This window comes from Anomaloglossus baeobatrachus, chromosome 6, assembly GCF_048569485.1.
Source record: "Anomaloglossus baeobatrachus isolate aAnoBae1 chromosome 6, aAnoBae1.hap1, whole genome shotgun sequence".
Taxonomy (NCBI): domain Eukaryota; kingdom Metazoa; phylum Chordata; class Amphibia; order Anura; family Aromobatidae; genus Anomaloglossus; species Anomaloglossus baeobatrachus.
In genome coordinates, this window is record NC_134358.1 from 461,106,806 (window position 1) to 461,122,540 (window position 15,735).

Sequence of the window (15,735 nt, forward strand, 5' to 3'; positions counted from 1 at the left end):
TCCATAAATATTTTAAATTCCTTCATATGTAAATAGAGGCATGCAATGATAACAGATGGCTTTATAGACTTTTATCAATACCTCAATATGGCTTTGAGTAATTTGTGGTTGTTAAAAGCCATAATACGTTATGTTCTTGAGGTTTAAAGAAAACTGAGCTTTAAATTAAGCTACAACCTACAGGTTCCATAAAACATAAAGTCTTCAAAAATGTTCTCATCTTGCATAGGTGTGCATGGCGCATATGCACGGAAAACATATCCATTATTTTTCTCATAGAGGATGATGACAAATTCCCTTTATTATGTTTGAATTGAAATAGTGTATTTAATAAACTAAAGAACCACTCTAGCAGGGATTTTTCAGCACTGGAGTGGCTCTTTAAATCTAAGTCCCCTGCCCCTTGTCCTATATTCACCTTTTACCGAATCTGCTCCTATTTTACAACTTATACCACAAAGTCTCAATCCAGAGCCAGAACAAGGCCAGAATGAGGCTCTTATAAACTTGTATTGATTTGTGACCTCCGGCGCAGTCCAGCAAACACTGGTATAAATCACAGGAGACAGACCAGGGTGGTGGTAATATAAGATGAAGCCACTGGAAAATGAGTATTAGACAAGGGGCAGGAGACCTAGATTTAAATTATCACTTCAGCATTGCAATAAGAAGAAATGCTGAAGGGGTGCTTTAAATTAGCAATTCAATGAATGATACATTTCTATTGGAAGGAGTCTTACCTATATCCCAAGTAAGGGGATTATTTTCTTCCATTTCCATTCTGCCGATGACATACCAAATGCAAGCCATCCAATGAGCCAGAAGGGCAAACATGGACATTAATAAAGTAAGGACAATAGTGCTGTGTTGGGAATAGCGATCCAACTTCTGGAGAAGACGTAGTAGCCGTAATAATCTGATGGTTTTCAAAAGGTGAACAAGAGAAACCTACAGAGTAATCACAGTAATCACGTTAACATATGACTGCTCGATCTCTATACACATTTCTCTTTAATCTTTCAACTAGTTGTGTAGTGAAAAAAAAACAACAAAAAGCAACACTTGTAATGTTCAATTGACATAAAACAAATTGAACAGTTTTTTCCTAATAGAAACAATGAACAACAAAAAATACAACAATGAACAAATAATACCCTATGTTTGTAATAAAACCTAGTTATTACTAATATTTACTTTGCTATATTTATTTTAACTGTACATTGATTATAAAGTCTTTATATTCAACCTGTAATTTAAAAAGTATACCTTATATTGCTTAGACTATGTTCCTGTTGAGTATATTACTATTTTGGATATCCTATAAGGCAAGTACAGCTTTATTCCTGCCTTCTAATATACCGTAATCCGGACAGAAACGTGACAGACGTCATTATAGATTCAAGGACAGAAGTGTGAACAAAGCCTCACATTAGCACTTATGGGGTATGTAATTAACTTGGAACAAACGAGGTGTTATAGAAACAGCATAATGAGGTGACATGAGCCATGAAGCAACTAACAATGGAGTAACAAACCAAAAGACAAAACAAGGAATGATTGGAACTTTCTATAAAGCCTGTATACATGCTACTAAGTAATAGCATACATACAACAAAATGCCTATTTATCTTCATTTAGCCGAGTTTAGAACATTTTTTAAGTACAATCTGACTTTGAGTGAAATATAAAATGCTTTACATATGCTAAAATAGTTTTTAGATTTTAGTTCAGAATTCCACAGATATAGGGTAACTCCATATTCGATGGGTTCCTTGATAATTGTAAAATAGTGAGGAGACATATTCCTTATTTTATGTTACACACAATATAGCTAAAGTCACCCTTAGAAATTAAAGTAAATTATCTCATTTTTCAAAACATATTTTTTTATCATTAATAATTTTTAATAGTTATTATTTTTACATATTAGTGTATTTTGATTAGTATTTATGGAATAGTAGATATTTTATATATTATGACAATTGCAAAACATTGATTTTAGAGATTTGAAGCATGATCTCTGATGTTTGTGCATTACCCAGCATATTAATGTTGTTTATGAAGAAAATAGTTCTAATAATTAAAGAATGAATAAATAAAAAAAATGTAAAATGTTTTCTGCGCAAAATGTTTAATGTTTATTTTAATTAATTAAATTAACTTGAAGTTTTGTTTAATGTTTAATTGAGTTGAGCATTTTTTAAAAAAAAAGAATCTAAAGAATAAAGTTATTAAATTTGTAAATTGAAATTGCTTAATGTCAACCCTGATGATTGCAAGAACAGGATGCAAATGTTTAAAGAAAATGATAGGTCCTTTTAGTATAAAGTGGAGAGATAAAGACTAACATTTGGAATTCATTCCTTGGTGCGTACCAGGTTGTCCTTTTGTGGGCATATGCCAACGTCATTGATAGAAGGCAGCAAGGGAAGCATTGTAAAAAAATAAAAAATAAAGAAAAATATTTTTTTTTCAAAATGTGTTGATTTTAATTTCTAAAAAAAACTTTAAATTACAAATCATGGCTACATTTTTATTCACTTATTAATATCGTTTTGTACTTTTAAAGTGTTCTGGCACCATTTATATGAATAATTTCAAAAATGCTACTTTGATTTCTTTCTCTTTTCCTATTAAACGTAGCTGTTTTAAGTTTGCATTTATTAATATCCTACTTTGTTTTAGTAGTTATAATATTGTCACTTTAAAGTTTTTACAATAAGGAATAAAAACTGAAGCAAGGAAGTTATCATCAGTGTCTTTTATTATATATTTTAGAGTTTTTAGTACATGTATTAATTCTAAACAGAGAAAATATAGGAAGGCAAAAGTGATACTTAGAGATGAGTGGAACAAGGGCATGTAGGGCAGTATTTATTCAAATAAATGTTTTTTTTTCCCTGTCTGTGTTTTTTTTAACTCTATACTTGCCAGGTTAGTTATGGGGTGTATGATAAAAGCCTCCCCATTACTAAACCCTGGGATTGATGCCAGCTGTCAATTCACAGCTGACATCAACCCCAAAAGTATTAACCTGATTGTCAAAACACCAGGGAAAATTGGGAAGGGCCAGGCAAAGCACCAGAATTGGCCTATCTAATGGATGTGCCACTTTTGGGGTGGCTGTGAACTGCTATTTTTAGGCTGGGATAGGCCTAAAAACCATGTGTCTTCCCACTCTGATAATATCAGCCCCAAGCTGTCTGCTTTACATAACCAGCCAAGGTAAAGCAGACAGCTGATGGTTGCAGGCCATAGCGGTCTATTTTACTTACACTGGTCATCAAAAATAGGCAGAAGCCCAATTCATTTTTTGATTTTTCTTATCTTTATTTGCTCACAGCAGTGTACAAGCAACTTTCACATGCAATAAACCTTGTTGATTGGCTGTGTTTCAGCCTTTCAAACAAATTTTATTAGCATATGAACAGTATCCCAACTACAATCTAGGGCATAGATTTTTTTTTATTAAGTACTTGTTTGAGTCAAAGACATGGCCAACCGCTGTTCAGTATAAACCCTGAACTCTACATTTTGGGCTTGCTTATCTCTATTGATACTTAAACAATTTTTCTATCTTTAGAAAAGTTGACTCAAAATGTGTTTTGTATTGTAACATCACAAAATCAGAAAGTACTCACTATATCTTGATCAAGAACCCGCTATCTGTGGTTGATTGAGCCTCAGTATAATATCTCCAGCAGTGACGTCATGTTGATGGCTAACATCACTACTACAGCAAATCAATGAGCTCATATTAGCTGAGCTGTTGAGCTCAGTCATTTGTAGCAGTGGTAATGTTAGCTGTCTTCGTTATGTCACAGCAGCAACCTAAACACTAGAGACCAGAGGAGTGGCGGAGAGACAGCACTGGATCTGGTAAGAGTGAGTATTATCTGATTTTGTTATTTTACATTAAAAAGAATGTTTGAGGTCCAATTCAGTAAAAATGGAAAGCTCCTATAGGTATTTAGATTCACACTCTGCTTTGACTTTAAAATGCATATTTACTGTGTAAACAAACCTTTATATTAAAATTGTCACCATTTTTTATTCCAAACCATACAGATAACATTATAATTGGATTGTAATAGAAATGGATATCTGGTGAATTTTTCCTATATAATTCCAAAAATATTTTGTTAAATGAAGGTAAATTAAGATATTTTGAAAACTACTAATGAGGCTATGATATGAAAATAGACAAAATATTTAGTAAATAAAGGTAGGAAGAATTTTTAGAGCAGGGAAAATGTGGACTCTTGTACACCCAGGTTAACTTTAACTCAATGAAGTTTAAATTGTAGGGGAAGCCTTTGAAAAGGAACTATTTAGGATTTAAATTTGGCCTTAGATATACATTATTATTCAAATGATATACTTTTTACCTACAAACTAGTGTTTACCTGATACAATATATTTTTATAAAATATAAAAAACTTATACCTCTATATATCACAATACTGACCTCAAAATAAAATAAGCTTGATAAAAAGTTCAATAATTCTTAAAAATTACTGAATGGATTACTATACATAAGAAAATGTAATTTAAAGAGCAATCAAAGGGAAAATTAATATCTAGGTTAGCCTTTGCTTATAGAAGTTAGACCATTACATTCCTATGCCTGTAAAAAGTGTTTTCCCAAAGAATATGCTATATATATCTGAAAAATGGGAGGCCACTTTGGGAAACGTCACCTATTATTGAAATAAAGGACAGTTTTTACAGGATGGAATCGTATCATACTTAATAGATAAGTGAATCCATTCAACTTTGTGAGCAACCTCCCTATTTAAATTTAATCTGTCGCCTTGTCCTAGCCAATGGAAGGCTAGGCCTCTTCTTCTGCTGATAGGTACTTATCTAAGAGATTGCACCTCCAACTATTAAGAATATAAATGGGTAAATCCCTTTAGCTTTCATCTTGATTGTCAATAACTGAATAGTACCTGACATTGGTGTATTCTGATTTCTATCATGTAATTATGATGATATTTTTAATTTTATTTAAGTGCATTCTGTTTTTGTTGGATTTTAGATAGTGAGGTTTAGTAAATATAACCCTAATTCCAAAAAAGTTTGTAAAATGTGCAAAATGTAAAGAAAGCAAGACTTCAATGATTTGGATCTTATAGCCATATTTTATTCACAACAGAGCATAGAACACTTATTATTGTTGAGTTAATAAGTAACTCATATACAACTATACAACAATATAAGTTGAGTGTCAGTTATTTTTTTCAATGGAAAAAGAAAAAGATCTAATTTAGACAGTAACACATCTTTAAACTGTTGTGAGAAGGTTTACAAAAGAGTTGAAAAGTAAGTGGTACTAATGAAATCAGCAGAAGGTGAATTTTCAAATAAGTCCTATAGCTGCATAAAAAGATCTTGGAGAGAGGCAGAGTCTCTCCGAAGCAAAGATGGTCAGAAGTTTACCAATGTGTCAATAACCTCCTCTAAAATTGTGAAACAATTGCAGAAAAATATTATTTAATGTAAAATTGCAAAGACTTTGGCTATCCCACCTACAGTACATAATATCATCAAAACACTTAGGGATTCAGAAAAAAATCCATGAGAAGAAATGATATATTTCAGTGGTGTGACAAATGGTGACGGGAAAGGTTTTTTTTAAACCATGACTCGAATCTCAAAGTGTTCGAATTCCCATGAAACTGTGAATTTTAGAAAATTTGACTAAATTACTATCCCTTGCAGATCTGTCCCCTACCATACTATACAATGGTAGATGTGACCCTCTATCAACTTTTTTGAGGTGTTGCTACCATCAATTTCTAAATAAGCTATTTTTTTCAAAGTAATGTCTAACTTTCATTTTTTATTCTGTATTCTATATTCTGTTGGGAATCAAATATGACTACAGAAATGTCTGCATTCTTCTTTTCTTTACATTTTACACAGTCGCAACATTTTTTGGAAATGGAGTTGTAGAGGGTGGAGCTGTAAAGGTTCAGCATGATTAAAAGCATTACTCGATTACGGATGCTCTATAATAGAATATTAATATTATATCCTTTATAAAGGTTAATATACAGGAAAAACCAAGTTGTGTAAAAAGTCAAATATAAAATCAGAATTTTGATATGTTGCCAGAACATCGTTTAAGGAACAAAACAGTATGTATATAGGTGAATAACATTTTTGTGCAATAAAAAGCATGCAATAAACATCGTGCAGAAAATTAAAGTTTCAATGAGTGGTAAAGTGACAGAGTAAAAAATAGTTGTAAATCATTAATGATCTACACAAAAAGTCTCACAAAATAGTTACACATTAAAATATATTTTTGACGTGCTCTACATATTAATGTATAGGAAAATAGTTTAAACATGCTAAACAGCATACAAAAAAATATTTCTGCTTTCATATTAATTTTGCAATCAATAATGTGCATTTTTTTCTCTTTGATGTGACAATAATTATAGCTAAACAGATCTCCATGTCTAGACTAACTACATCTGTAAGTCAAATTGCCCTTAAAAAATGTATTAAAATATATGCTGCTTGAAGCGTGAGCAATAAAAATATTGCCGAGGTTAAAAAAATATGTTAATGTGGTACCAATAATTCACAGCAATGTGTATTGTATCTGGGATTTGAGATTCAAATGCTTAGGAAACGAAATTCAGAATACATAAGATACCACAAGCAGCAAATTTTAAGTCCTGAATGTATAAAATGTAGCTGATTCATAAGCCACCTAGGGTAACAATATACAAACATAAAGGTATGGGATATGCATCTAAAGGCAGGGTGAAAGGGAGAAGATAAAGTGAAGAATTGGTAAGTGTCAAATTGTACTTGATGATAGGAAAAAAATGATCTATAGTGAACTATATGTAAATTGAATCAGAGCAATAATTTAATTTCTGAAGCAAATTTAAAATTGGAAGTATAAATATAAGTATAAATTAGATATATTTAAATTTCTATACCTCACAAAATAATTAAGGATCATAATCCTGTATGCTGGTGTTTTTAGGTCAAGCAATGAGATTTTGTAAATTACTTACCACAGTGACATTAAAAGCATAAAGAAGATCAAAGGGAAGAGCAGCAATTAAATCAATGACGAACCAAGTTGTAACATAGTGGATACAAATAGATCTTGCTTTAAATATAACTTGGCCCGACTTGCTGACATAGGTTGTTCGGAAATTTAAAATAATATCTGCTTGGCAAAGAAAAGAAGAGGGAAAAAAGACAGGTGTCACATATATTATGATAAACAGCATACAAGTAAAAAGAGTAAATTGTGAAAAAGTAAACAAGTAAATTAAGTCTTTTTGAACATTGAAAGAAAAATTTTATTTCAAACATATTGAGCAATATTAGCCACACACTCTGTACTAAGAATGTACACTATACATTTAGCATTCTCCAATCTGACACATTCCAATAACTATACCATATACCTCAATGAAGAAAATGTATTGGGCACAAAGACCCTATCAGCACACCCAGTTGCAAAAAAAAAATAGGATGAAACAAAAGATATCCAGATTGTAATAGCCATGCTTTGCGGTTCTCAGCTTGATACTTGTATAAAAGCATTAGACATAGATAACAGTAAAATGAACAACAGCTGATTCATAGGAATGCCGGGTGTGAGTTTAGGGTGTGAGTTGGAAGAAGTGAGTACTTATGTGAAACAGCTTTTGATCATTTTACAGATGTCTGTGTCTGCAATCCTGTGACAGAAATAAAGGCATTTTGCTGAAATAGGCAGTGGTGAGTGCTGCTTCACCTACTCTCCTCTGAGTTTTCAAGAAAGTTTGTTGGACATTTAAAGGGGTTCTCTGTCAGGAAAGGCTGCTCTCTAGTGCTCCCTTATCGTCAGGTCAATTATGGAATTGCCAGACAATAAGTAAATGAGTCTGCTGCTTTGCTATTACGTCAAATATTGAAGGTTTCGAAGTGAGGGTAATGTATATATATATATATATATATATATCACTGATTCCTGCTAGTGGAACATGTATATATATATATATATATATATATATATATATATATATATATATATATACCTCGATACCCTCGCTGGTAGCACCACAATAAACCTAAGCAAAAAAAAACTAGCTGCCACCACCACTCTTTATAGGTAGATTGGACACCTGTTTCAGTTAGCATAAGGCTTTTTGGGTTCAGGGCTTGTATATAGAGCAAGAGAAAAGAAGCTATTAAATTTTATATATTTAATCCAAAAGAATAGGCACTGTTTATAAAATATACAGGAATTTACAGAAGGGAATAATACAATACAATATACACAGTTACATAAAATAAAATGGGAAAAATAAAATAACACTACTACACCAGGTCACAGATATGGCTCAGATATAGGGGGAGAGGCAACCCAGAAGAAGGTGAACAATCCAATACACAGCATATATTCCTCTATACATTGACCCAAATTGTAATGAGGCATTTGTCTATATTAACCTCTGTCACATCCACAGACCCCTCATTTGGTGACCTAGAATAGAGGAGGTGGCTTCAACTCTCACAGAATTATAGAATTCTCACTTTCCTTATATCTACACCTGGGATACTCCAGATATTGCCATCATATTTCCTATGATGATTTTAGCAGAATGTGGATAGTAAAAGAGGCGTCTAATATGTTCTAGTTGGCAGATATTAATTTGGGGCTCATCTGTATGTCCCATGATTAGGCTAAAATATGTGTTATGTGTGTGCTTGAATCCTCAGACTGAAGGTATGCCCACCATATTTGTGTGACTTATGTACCTTGCAATATTAATATATTTTCCATCAGAGCCAGATTGGCCGCTATGCTCTTTTGATCAGAGAACCTGTCTTCCAGCAGGTAGCCTCTGCTCCGCCCTCGTGTACACAAATGCTAGTCTGACCATCTCTTAGCTACAGGGGGTTCCTGTGCTCAAAAAGGCTTTTTTCCTTTCTGTAATTGAGTTGGTAACACATCTGGTAAGTGGGTTACATCCCAAATTGGGGTGCATTTTTTAGTGCTGTAGTGCACATTTAGTGCTAGCTTTTTTGTTTTTTCTTCATTGAATTGGTCGGTGGCTGACCCCCACCTTGCTATGCACGCAAATTTGGGATGTATTCCACCTGTACCTGTACAAGTCCTTTACATCTCTTCTGACATCATCACACACCACCCATGGCTTAAGAACTCAGTAGGGCTCTGTTGTTATGATTTGTCTCGTGATGTCATGACTCATGACTAGGGATGGGCGTTCCCCCTGATGGTCGGGATCGGGGAGACTCGCCCGATCATTTTGTAAAGATCGTGATCGGGATCGAGATAACACGATCTTGCGTCCCAGTCTTTGACTTTACAGTTATGTAATGGTGCGGGGGAGCTGTAAAATAAAGAATACAGTTAATAAAAAACATTGTCATTATACTTACAGGTCTCGTGACGTATCCTGCAGACTCTGTCTCCCGCCGCTTCTCCTTCTGAGTACGATCATCTCTGTGCCGCCCAGCAACAAAAGGACCTTCCTTGATGTCATAGCATGTGACCAGTCACGTGTGAATGTTCTATTGTCTCATTGGCTACAGGCTTGGTCACATGGCTATGACGTCATGCTAGGTCCTGTCAGTGCATCGTGCCAGTACGCGGTGCTCACCCAAGCATCTCAGTAATCAGTTTACTCAGCCAGCGCCGTGTACCAGCGAGATTCTCGGGCACATGCTCGACTCCCCGTCCCTGCATGTCGGCGTTCTTTAAAGAGTCAGCCCACATGCAGGGATTAGCTGCCGCCAGGAATCAGATGATTGGAGATCACCGTTGCTATAGTAACCCACCCATCAGGTTACTACGGCATTGGTGGCTGCGGTGACATCACCACTTACCAACCCGCAGCCTCTGCTCACTCATTGAGTGATTACACAGCACAGGGGAGCAGAATCATTCTTCCTCCCCTGTGCTGTCTGATATAGCAGAGTTAGATTGGTTGAAAAAGACAGAAGACCAGGATCATGGATCAGTGAGAAGGAGTAATAAACATGGAGTCCTTTAGTGTGTCTGTGTATTTATTTCTAATAAAGTATTTTTCTCTGTGTGGTGTCTATTTTTTAACCCTTTATTGGAGATTTTTAATGGCCGGGTCAAATTTGGCCTGACATTAAGAATCTCGGACTTAATACCAGCTGGTAAAACAAAGCTGGTATTAACCCCTTATTACTCAGGGCCGCTGGAAGAGTTGGATACAGCGCCAAAAGATGGCGCTTCTATGAAAGCACCATTTTATGGGGCAGCTGTGGACTGCAATTTGCAACGGGGAGGGCCCAGAAAGCTTGGGCCATTCTGTGCTACAGATTCCAATCTCCAGCTGCCTAGTTGTACCTGGCTGGACACACAAATTGGGTGAAGCCCACATTGTTTTTTATTTTAAAATTATTTCATGAACTTAATGAAATAATTAAAGAAAGGGCTTCCCTATATTTCTGGTTCCAAGGCTAGCATACAAAAATATGTTGAAGCCCACATCATTTTTTTTTTAGTTTTTGGGCAAAAAAATTAAAAAAAGAGCTTCCCTGGATTTTCCATTGCCAGTGAAGGTAACAGCAAGCATTGGGGGTTAGCAGCAAGTAGCTGCTTGGATTACCCTTAGCAATAGAAAATGCAGCGGGAGCCTGTGCATTTTTTTTTTAACTATTTTTTTAAATAACTAAAAAAAATGTGCTTCCCTGTATTTTGATTGCCAGCCAAGGTAAAGCCAGGCAGATGGGGGTGGCAGCGCATAGCCGTCTTCTTTATGTGCACTGAGAATCAAAAATACCACGGAGCGCTACGTCATTTTTTAAAATTATTAATTTATTTTTATACAACTATATATTGTGTACATTATATATATATATATATATATATATATATATATATATACACAGTATATATATATATATATATATATATATATATATATATATACAGTTAGGTCCAGAAATATTTGGACAGTGACACAATTTTCGCGAGTTGGTCTCTGCATGCCACCACATTGGATTTGAAATGAAACCTCTACAACAGAATTCAAGTGCAGATTGTAACATTGTAACGTTTAATTTGAAGGTTTGAACAAAAATATCTGATAGAAATTGTAGGAATTGTACACATTTCTTTACAAACACTCCACATTTTAGGAGGTCAAAAGTAATTGGACAAATAAACCAAACCCAAACAAAATATTTTTATTTTCAATATTTTGTTGCGAATCCTTTGGAGGCAATCACTGCCTTAAGTCTGGAACCCATGGACATCACCAAACGCTGGGTTTCCTCCTTCTTAATGCTTTGCCAGGCCTTTACAGCCACAGCCTTCAGGTCTTGCTTGTTTGTGGGTCTTTCCGTCTTAAGTCTGGATTTGAGCAAGTGAAATGCATGCTCAATTGGGTTAAGATCTGGTGATTGACTTGGCAATTGCAGAATGTTCCACTTTTTTGCACTCATGAACTCCTGGGTAGCTTTGGCTGTATGCTTGGGGTCATTGTCCATCTGTACTATGAAGCGCCGGCCGATCAACTTTGCGGCATTTGGCTGAATCTGGGCTGAAAGTATATCCCGGTACACTTCAGAATTCATCCGGCTACTCTTGTCTGCTGTTATGTCATCAATAAACACAAGTGACGCAGTGCCATTGAAAGCCATGCATGCCCATGTCATCACGTTGCCTCCACCATGTTTTACAGAGGATATGGTGTGCCTTGGATCATGTGCCGTTCCCTTTCTTCTCCAAACTTTTTTCTTCCCATCATTCTGGTACAGGTTGATCTTTGTCTCATCTGTCCATAGAATACTTTTCCAGAACTGAGCTGGCTTCATGAGGTGTTTTTCAGCAAATTTAACTCTGGCCTGTCTATTTTTGGAATTAATGAATGGTTTGCATCTAGATGTGAACCCTTTGTATTTACTTTCATGGAGTCTTCTCTTTACTGTTGACTTAGAGACAGATACACCTACTTCACTGAGAGTGTTCTGGACTTCAGTTGATGTTGTGAACGGGTTCTTCTTCACCAAAGAAAGTATGCGGCGATCATCCACCACTGTTGTCATCCGTGGACGCCCAGGCCTTTTTGAGTTCCCAAGCTCACCAGTCAATTCCTTTTTTCTCAGAATGTACCCGACTGTTGATTTTGCTACTCCAAGCATGTCTGCTATCTCTCTGATGGATTTTTTTCTTTTTTTTCAGCCTCAGGATGTTCTGCTTCACCTCAATTGAGAGTTCCTTAGACCGCATGTTGTCTGGTCACAGCAACAGCTTCCAAATGCAAAACCACACACCTGTAATCAACCCCAGACCTTTTAACTACTTCATTGATTACAGGTTAACGAGGGAGACGCCTTCAGAGTTAATTGCAGCCCTTAGAGTCCCTTGTCCAATTACTTTTGGTCCCTTTAAAAAGAGGAGGCTATGCATTACAGAGCTATGATTCCTAAACCCTTTCTCCGATTTGGATGTCAAAACTCTCATATTGCAGCTGGGAGTGTGCACTTTCAGCCCATATTATATATATAATTGTATTTCTGAACATGTTTTTGTAAACAGCTAAAATAACAAAACTTGTGTCACTGTCCAAATATTTCTGGACCTAACTGTATATGTATATATATATATATATACAGCTCGTGCAAAAATTAAGAGACCACTACAAAATTGTCAGTATTTTTGATTTTTCTCTTTATATTTTAGAGTAAAATGTAAATTGTTATTTTATTCTATTAACTACTGAACAACATGTCTCCAAATTTCCAGGCACTACATTTTTGTATTTATTTTCTGAAAATGCTAGTTTATAAAATAAAAGAACAATTTACATTTTACTCAAAAATAAAAAGAGAAAAATCTGAAAAACTGAAAATGTTTCAGTGGTCTTTTAATTATATATAATGTACACAATATATAGATGCATAAAAATAAATACATAATTTAAAATAATGACGTAGCACTCCGCAGTATTTTTGATTATCAGCGCAGATAAAACGGACGGCTATGGGCTGCCACCCCCATCTGCCTCGCTTTATCTACCTGGCGATCAAAATACAGAGTAGCCCATTCATTTTTTTTAAATTATTTAAAAAAATAAATAAATAACTAAAAAAATGTGTGGGCTCCCACTGTATTTTGATCGTCAGTCAGGTAAGGCCAGGCAGCTGGGGTCTGGGATTCTCCGCAGCCGCCCCTGGAAATGGCGCATTGTTTCTTAGCACCATTTCCGGTGGCTCACTGGGTAATAAAGAGGTTAATACCAGCTTTGTATTCTCAGATGTTACTAAGCCTAAAATTCATTGTGTCACGCCAAATTAGACATGGCCACCATGAATTTCTGGTAAACAGTAAAAAAAAACACAACACAGAATAAAATGCTTTTTATTAGAAATAAAACAAAAAAAAATATTTAGAGACTCCATCTTTATTATAAAAAAATCCTTAGTCCAACGTAATCCACAGGTAGAGCAATGTCAGCTTCATCACTCAGTACAGACACAGTCTATACACAGTGAGAAGCACAGAGCCAAGTCAGCTCTGCTACATTGCTCTCTACAGAGCAAGAAGCAGGCTAACAGTGGGGGGATGATTACACTTACGTCTCGCATGGGCATCACCCCGCACGGACTGATCTGCGGACAGGAGTGCACCAGCTGTACGGAAATACATGCAGCCGACCACTCCTGTGGGGAGATTGTGCATCATGATCTGACACTCGCACAGTGACAATGAAAGCTCAGTTACCAGGACCTTCGATTATGTCATAGTCATGTGACTAGTCTGTAAGCCAATCAACATTTACACAAGACGGTCACATGTCTTTGAAAGTCCTGCAAGTCACTGCTGGTTACCGGCAGCATAGCAATGCTCGGACTCAGAAGCAGGAGCTGCCGGGAGTCTGCAGGACGTGTCGCAGGACCTGTAAGTATAACAATGTTTTTTAATAATGTGCTTCTTTTTTTACAACCCATGACCCGATCTCGACCCGATCTGTAATACAAGCTTCCCAGGAAAGCTCATGGTCAGGATTGTGTACACGATCAAAATGTGATCGGTACAATCCCCGATCTTTACAGATCGGGATCGCCCATCCCTACTCATGACATCACAATGTTCATTGCCTGAAGCACTGACCAAGGATGTACTCAAGTCATGATGACAGTGAAGATGTCAAACAAGATTAAGAGGATGTTGTCTCTTTGCGGTGCCAGTAAGAGCTGTACAAAGGAATGGACAGGGTCTACATCATCGGGACACGTTAGCAGAGAGGTGGGGAATTTGTCTTACTTTACTTTAAAGATATTCTGTGTTCTAGAGAAACTCCATAGCACAGCAAGGGCCTTTCAATTTGCATCTAATAACTTTGATGCAACTCAAATTTGCATGCAAGAGCAAAGTTTAACTTTGATATAAATTACATTTCTTGGCCAAATTTGAGCAAACTACCAAATTAGCATTTTGGCAAATACAGTAATTATTCTGTCTAATCAATTTTATAGCAGTATTCAAAAGCTAAATATTTATTATATTTTTTCATTCTGTGATATTCACATTTATTGTGCCATTAAAAATTAAAAATTATTTTATTTTTCCTCAGCAACAGATTGGCACATAAAGTATTTTTATGGAGATCTGGGAATGTAAATGTTTGTATAATATATTTGTTGTTATAAAAAAAAAAGGTCAGGAATTTTACACAATTTTACCAATGTAAAAGTTATTTTAACAATCAAATAAATACTTTTAAATATGTTAGAGTAACAATGGGAACAAAATGTTTAGAATATGCATGGATAGATTGTAAGCGATAGCAATGGTGTCTGTTCTGAAACTTATAATTAACCGTTCAGATATGTTAATCATTCACAACCTGAATCGTTATGTTGTGTATATATTTCACTAATATCTAGTAACCTAAATAGCTAACAGCTGAGTCAATAAGTATTCCTAGGATTGCTCTATAAACTGTCATCAAATTAATCAGTCATCACTAAAAATAACAATAAAACGGCTGCTGAAAGACATAGTTTGCGTACGTTTTTTCTTCTTTGTTAATTCATGATATTATGTAGAGGAAATGCACCATATTAGGAATTATGGGACTGTCCATTTCCTACAGGTTGAGCAAGTCTAGTGATAATAATTTACTATATTGAATGAATACTCAGCTCCCACTGCAAATACAATTGATATTCATATAATGAAGAAAATAAACAATTTATTTAGTACCATACAATAATGATTATTAGACGAGGAAATAAGATTCATTTAGATATAACTGCATACAGAAACCCAGCTGTCACGATTCACCTTTGGCTCTGCTCCTGGCAGGGCCATTGCGCTTTGTCTATTGCTCGGTTGTTTATATTCCCCCAATCCATGCCAGTGGGCGGAGATTGTTTGGTGCTTTGTTCCGGTAATCTACTTGCTTTATCTTTGAGCTGTTTCCACTGGAATTTCATCAGTGCTAGTTCCTGCTTTGCAGTGTGCATGAGGGGCACTGCAGCCAAATTTGAGATGCTGCCCCCTGACTGCTGGCCCCCTATGCTAGATTAGGAGGTGTCCCCCCCCTGGAAAGACACTGTTCAGCTACCCCCGCTCCTGTGGTATGACCTGCTCTTGCCCCGCCTCCCGGGTATAGGTCACCGCGCTGGCCAGCTTCCGGTCTCTCTGTTCAAGGACCCGGACCTGTTTGGACGGCCGGTGTCATGTACCCGCTCCGGGAGGCGGTG

At 35.8% G+C, this 15,735-nt stretch overlaps 1 protein-coding gene across 1 annotated transcript in view; it reads right to left on the minus strand.

Annotated features, from left to right (window-relative positions):
* Positions 1–15,735, minus strand: part of KCNH8 (potassium voltage-gated channel subfamily H member 8) — a 718,195-nt gene that overhangs the window by 248,189 nt on the left and 454,271 nt on the right. The window contains exons 6-7 of the mRNA XM_075315296.1: positions 7,041–7,198; positions 741–948 (exon numbers count right to left, since the gene is read on the minus strand). Coding sequence (XP_075171411.1) covers positions 741–948; positions 7,041–7,198 — 366 coding nt within the window. The remainder of the gene's footprint in view (positions 1–740; positions 949–7,040; positions 7,199–15,735) is intronic.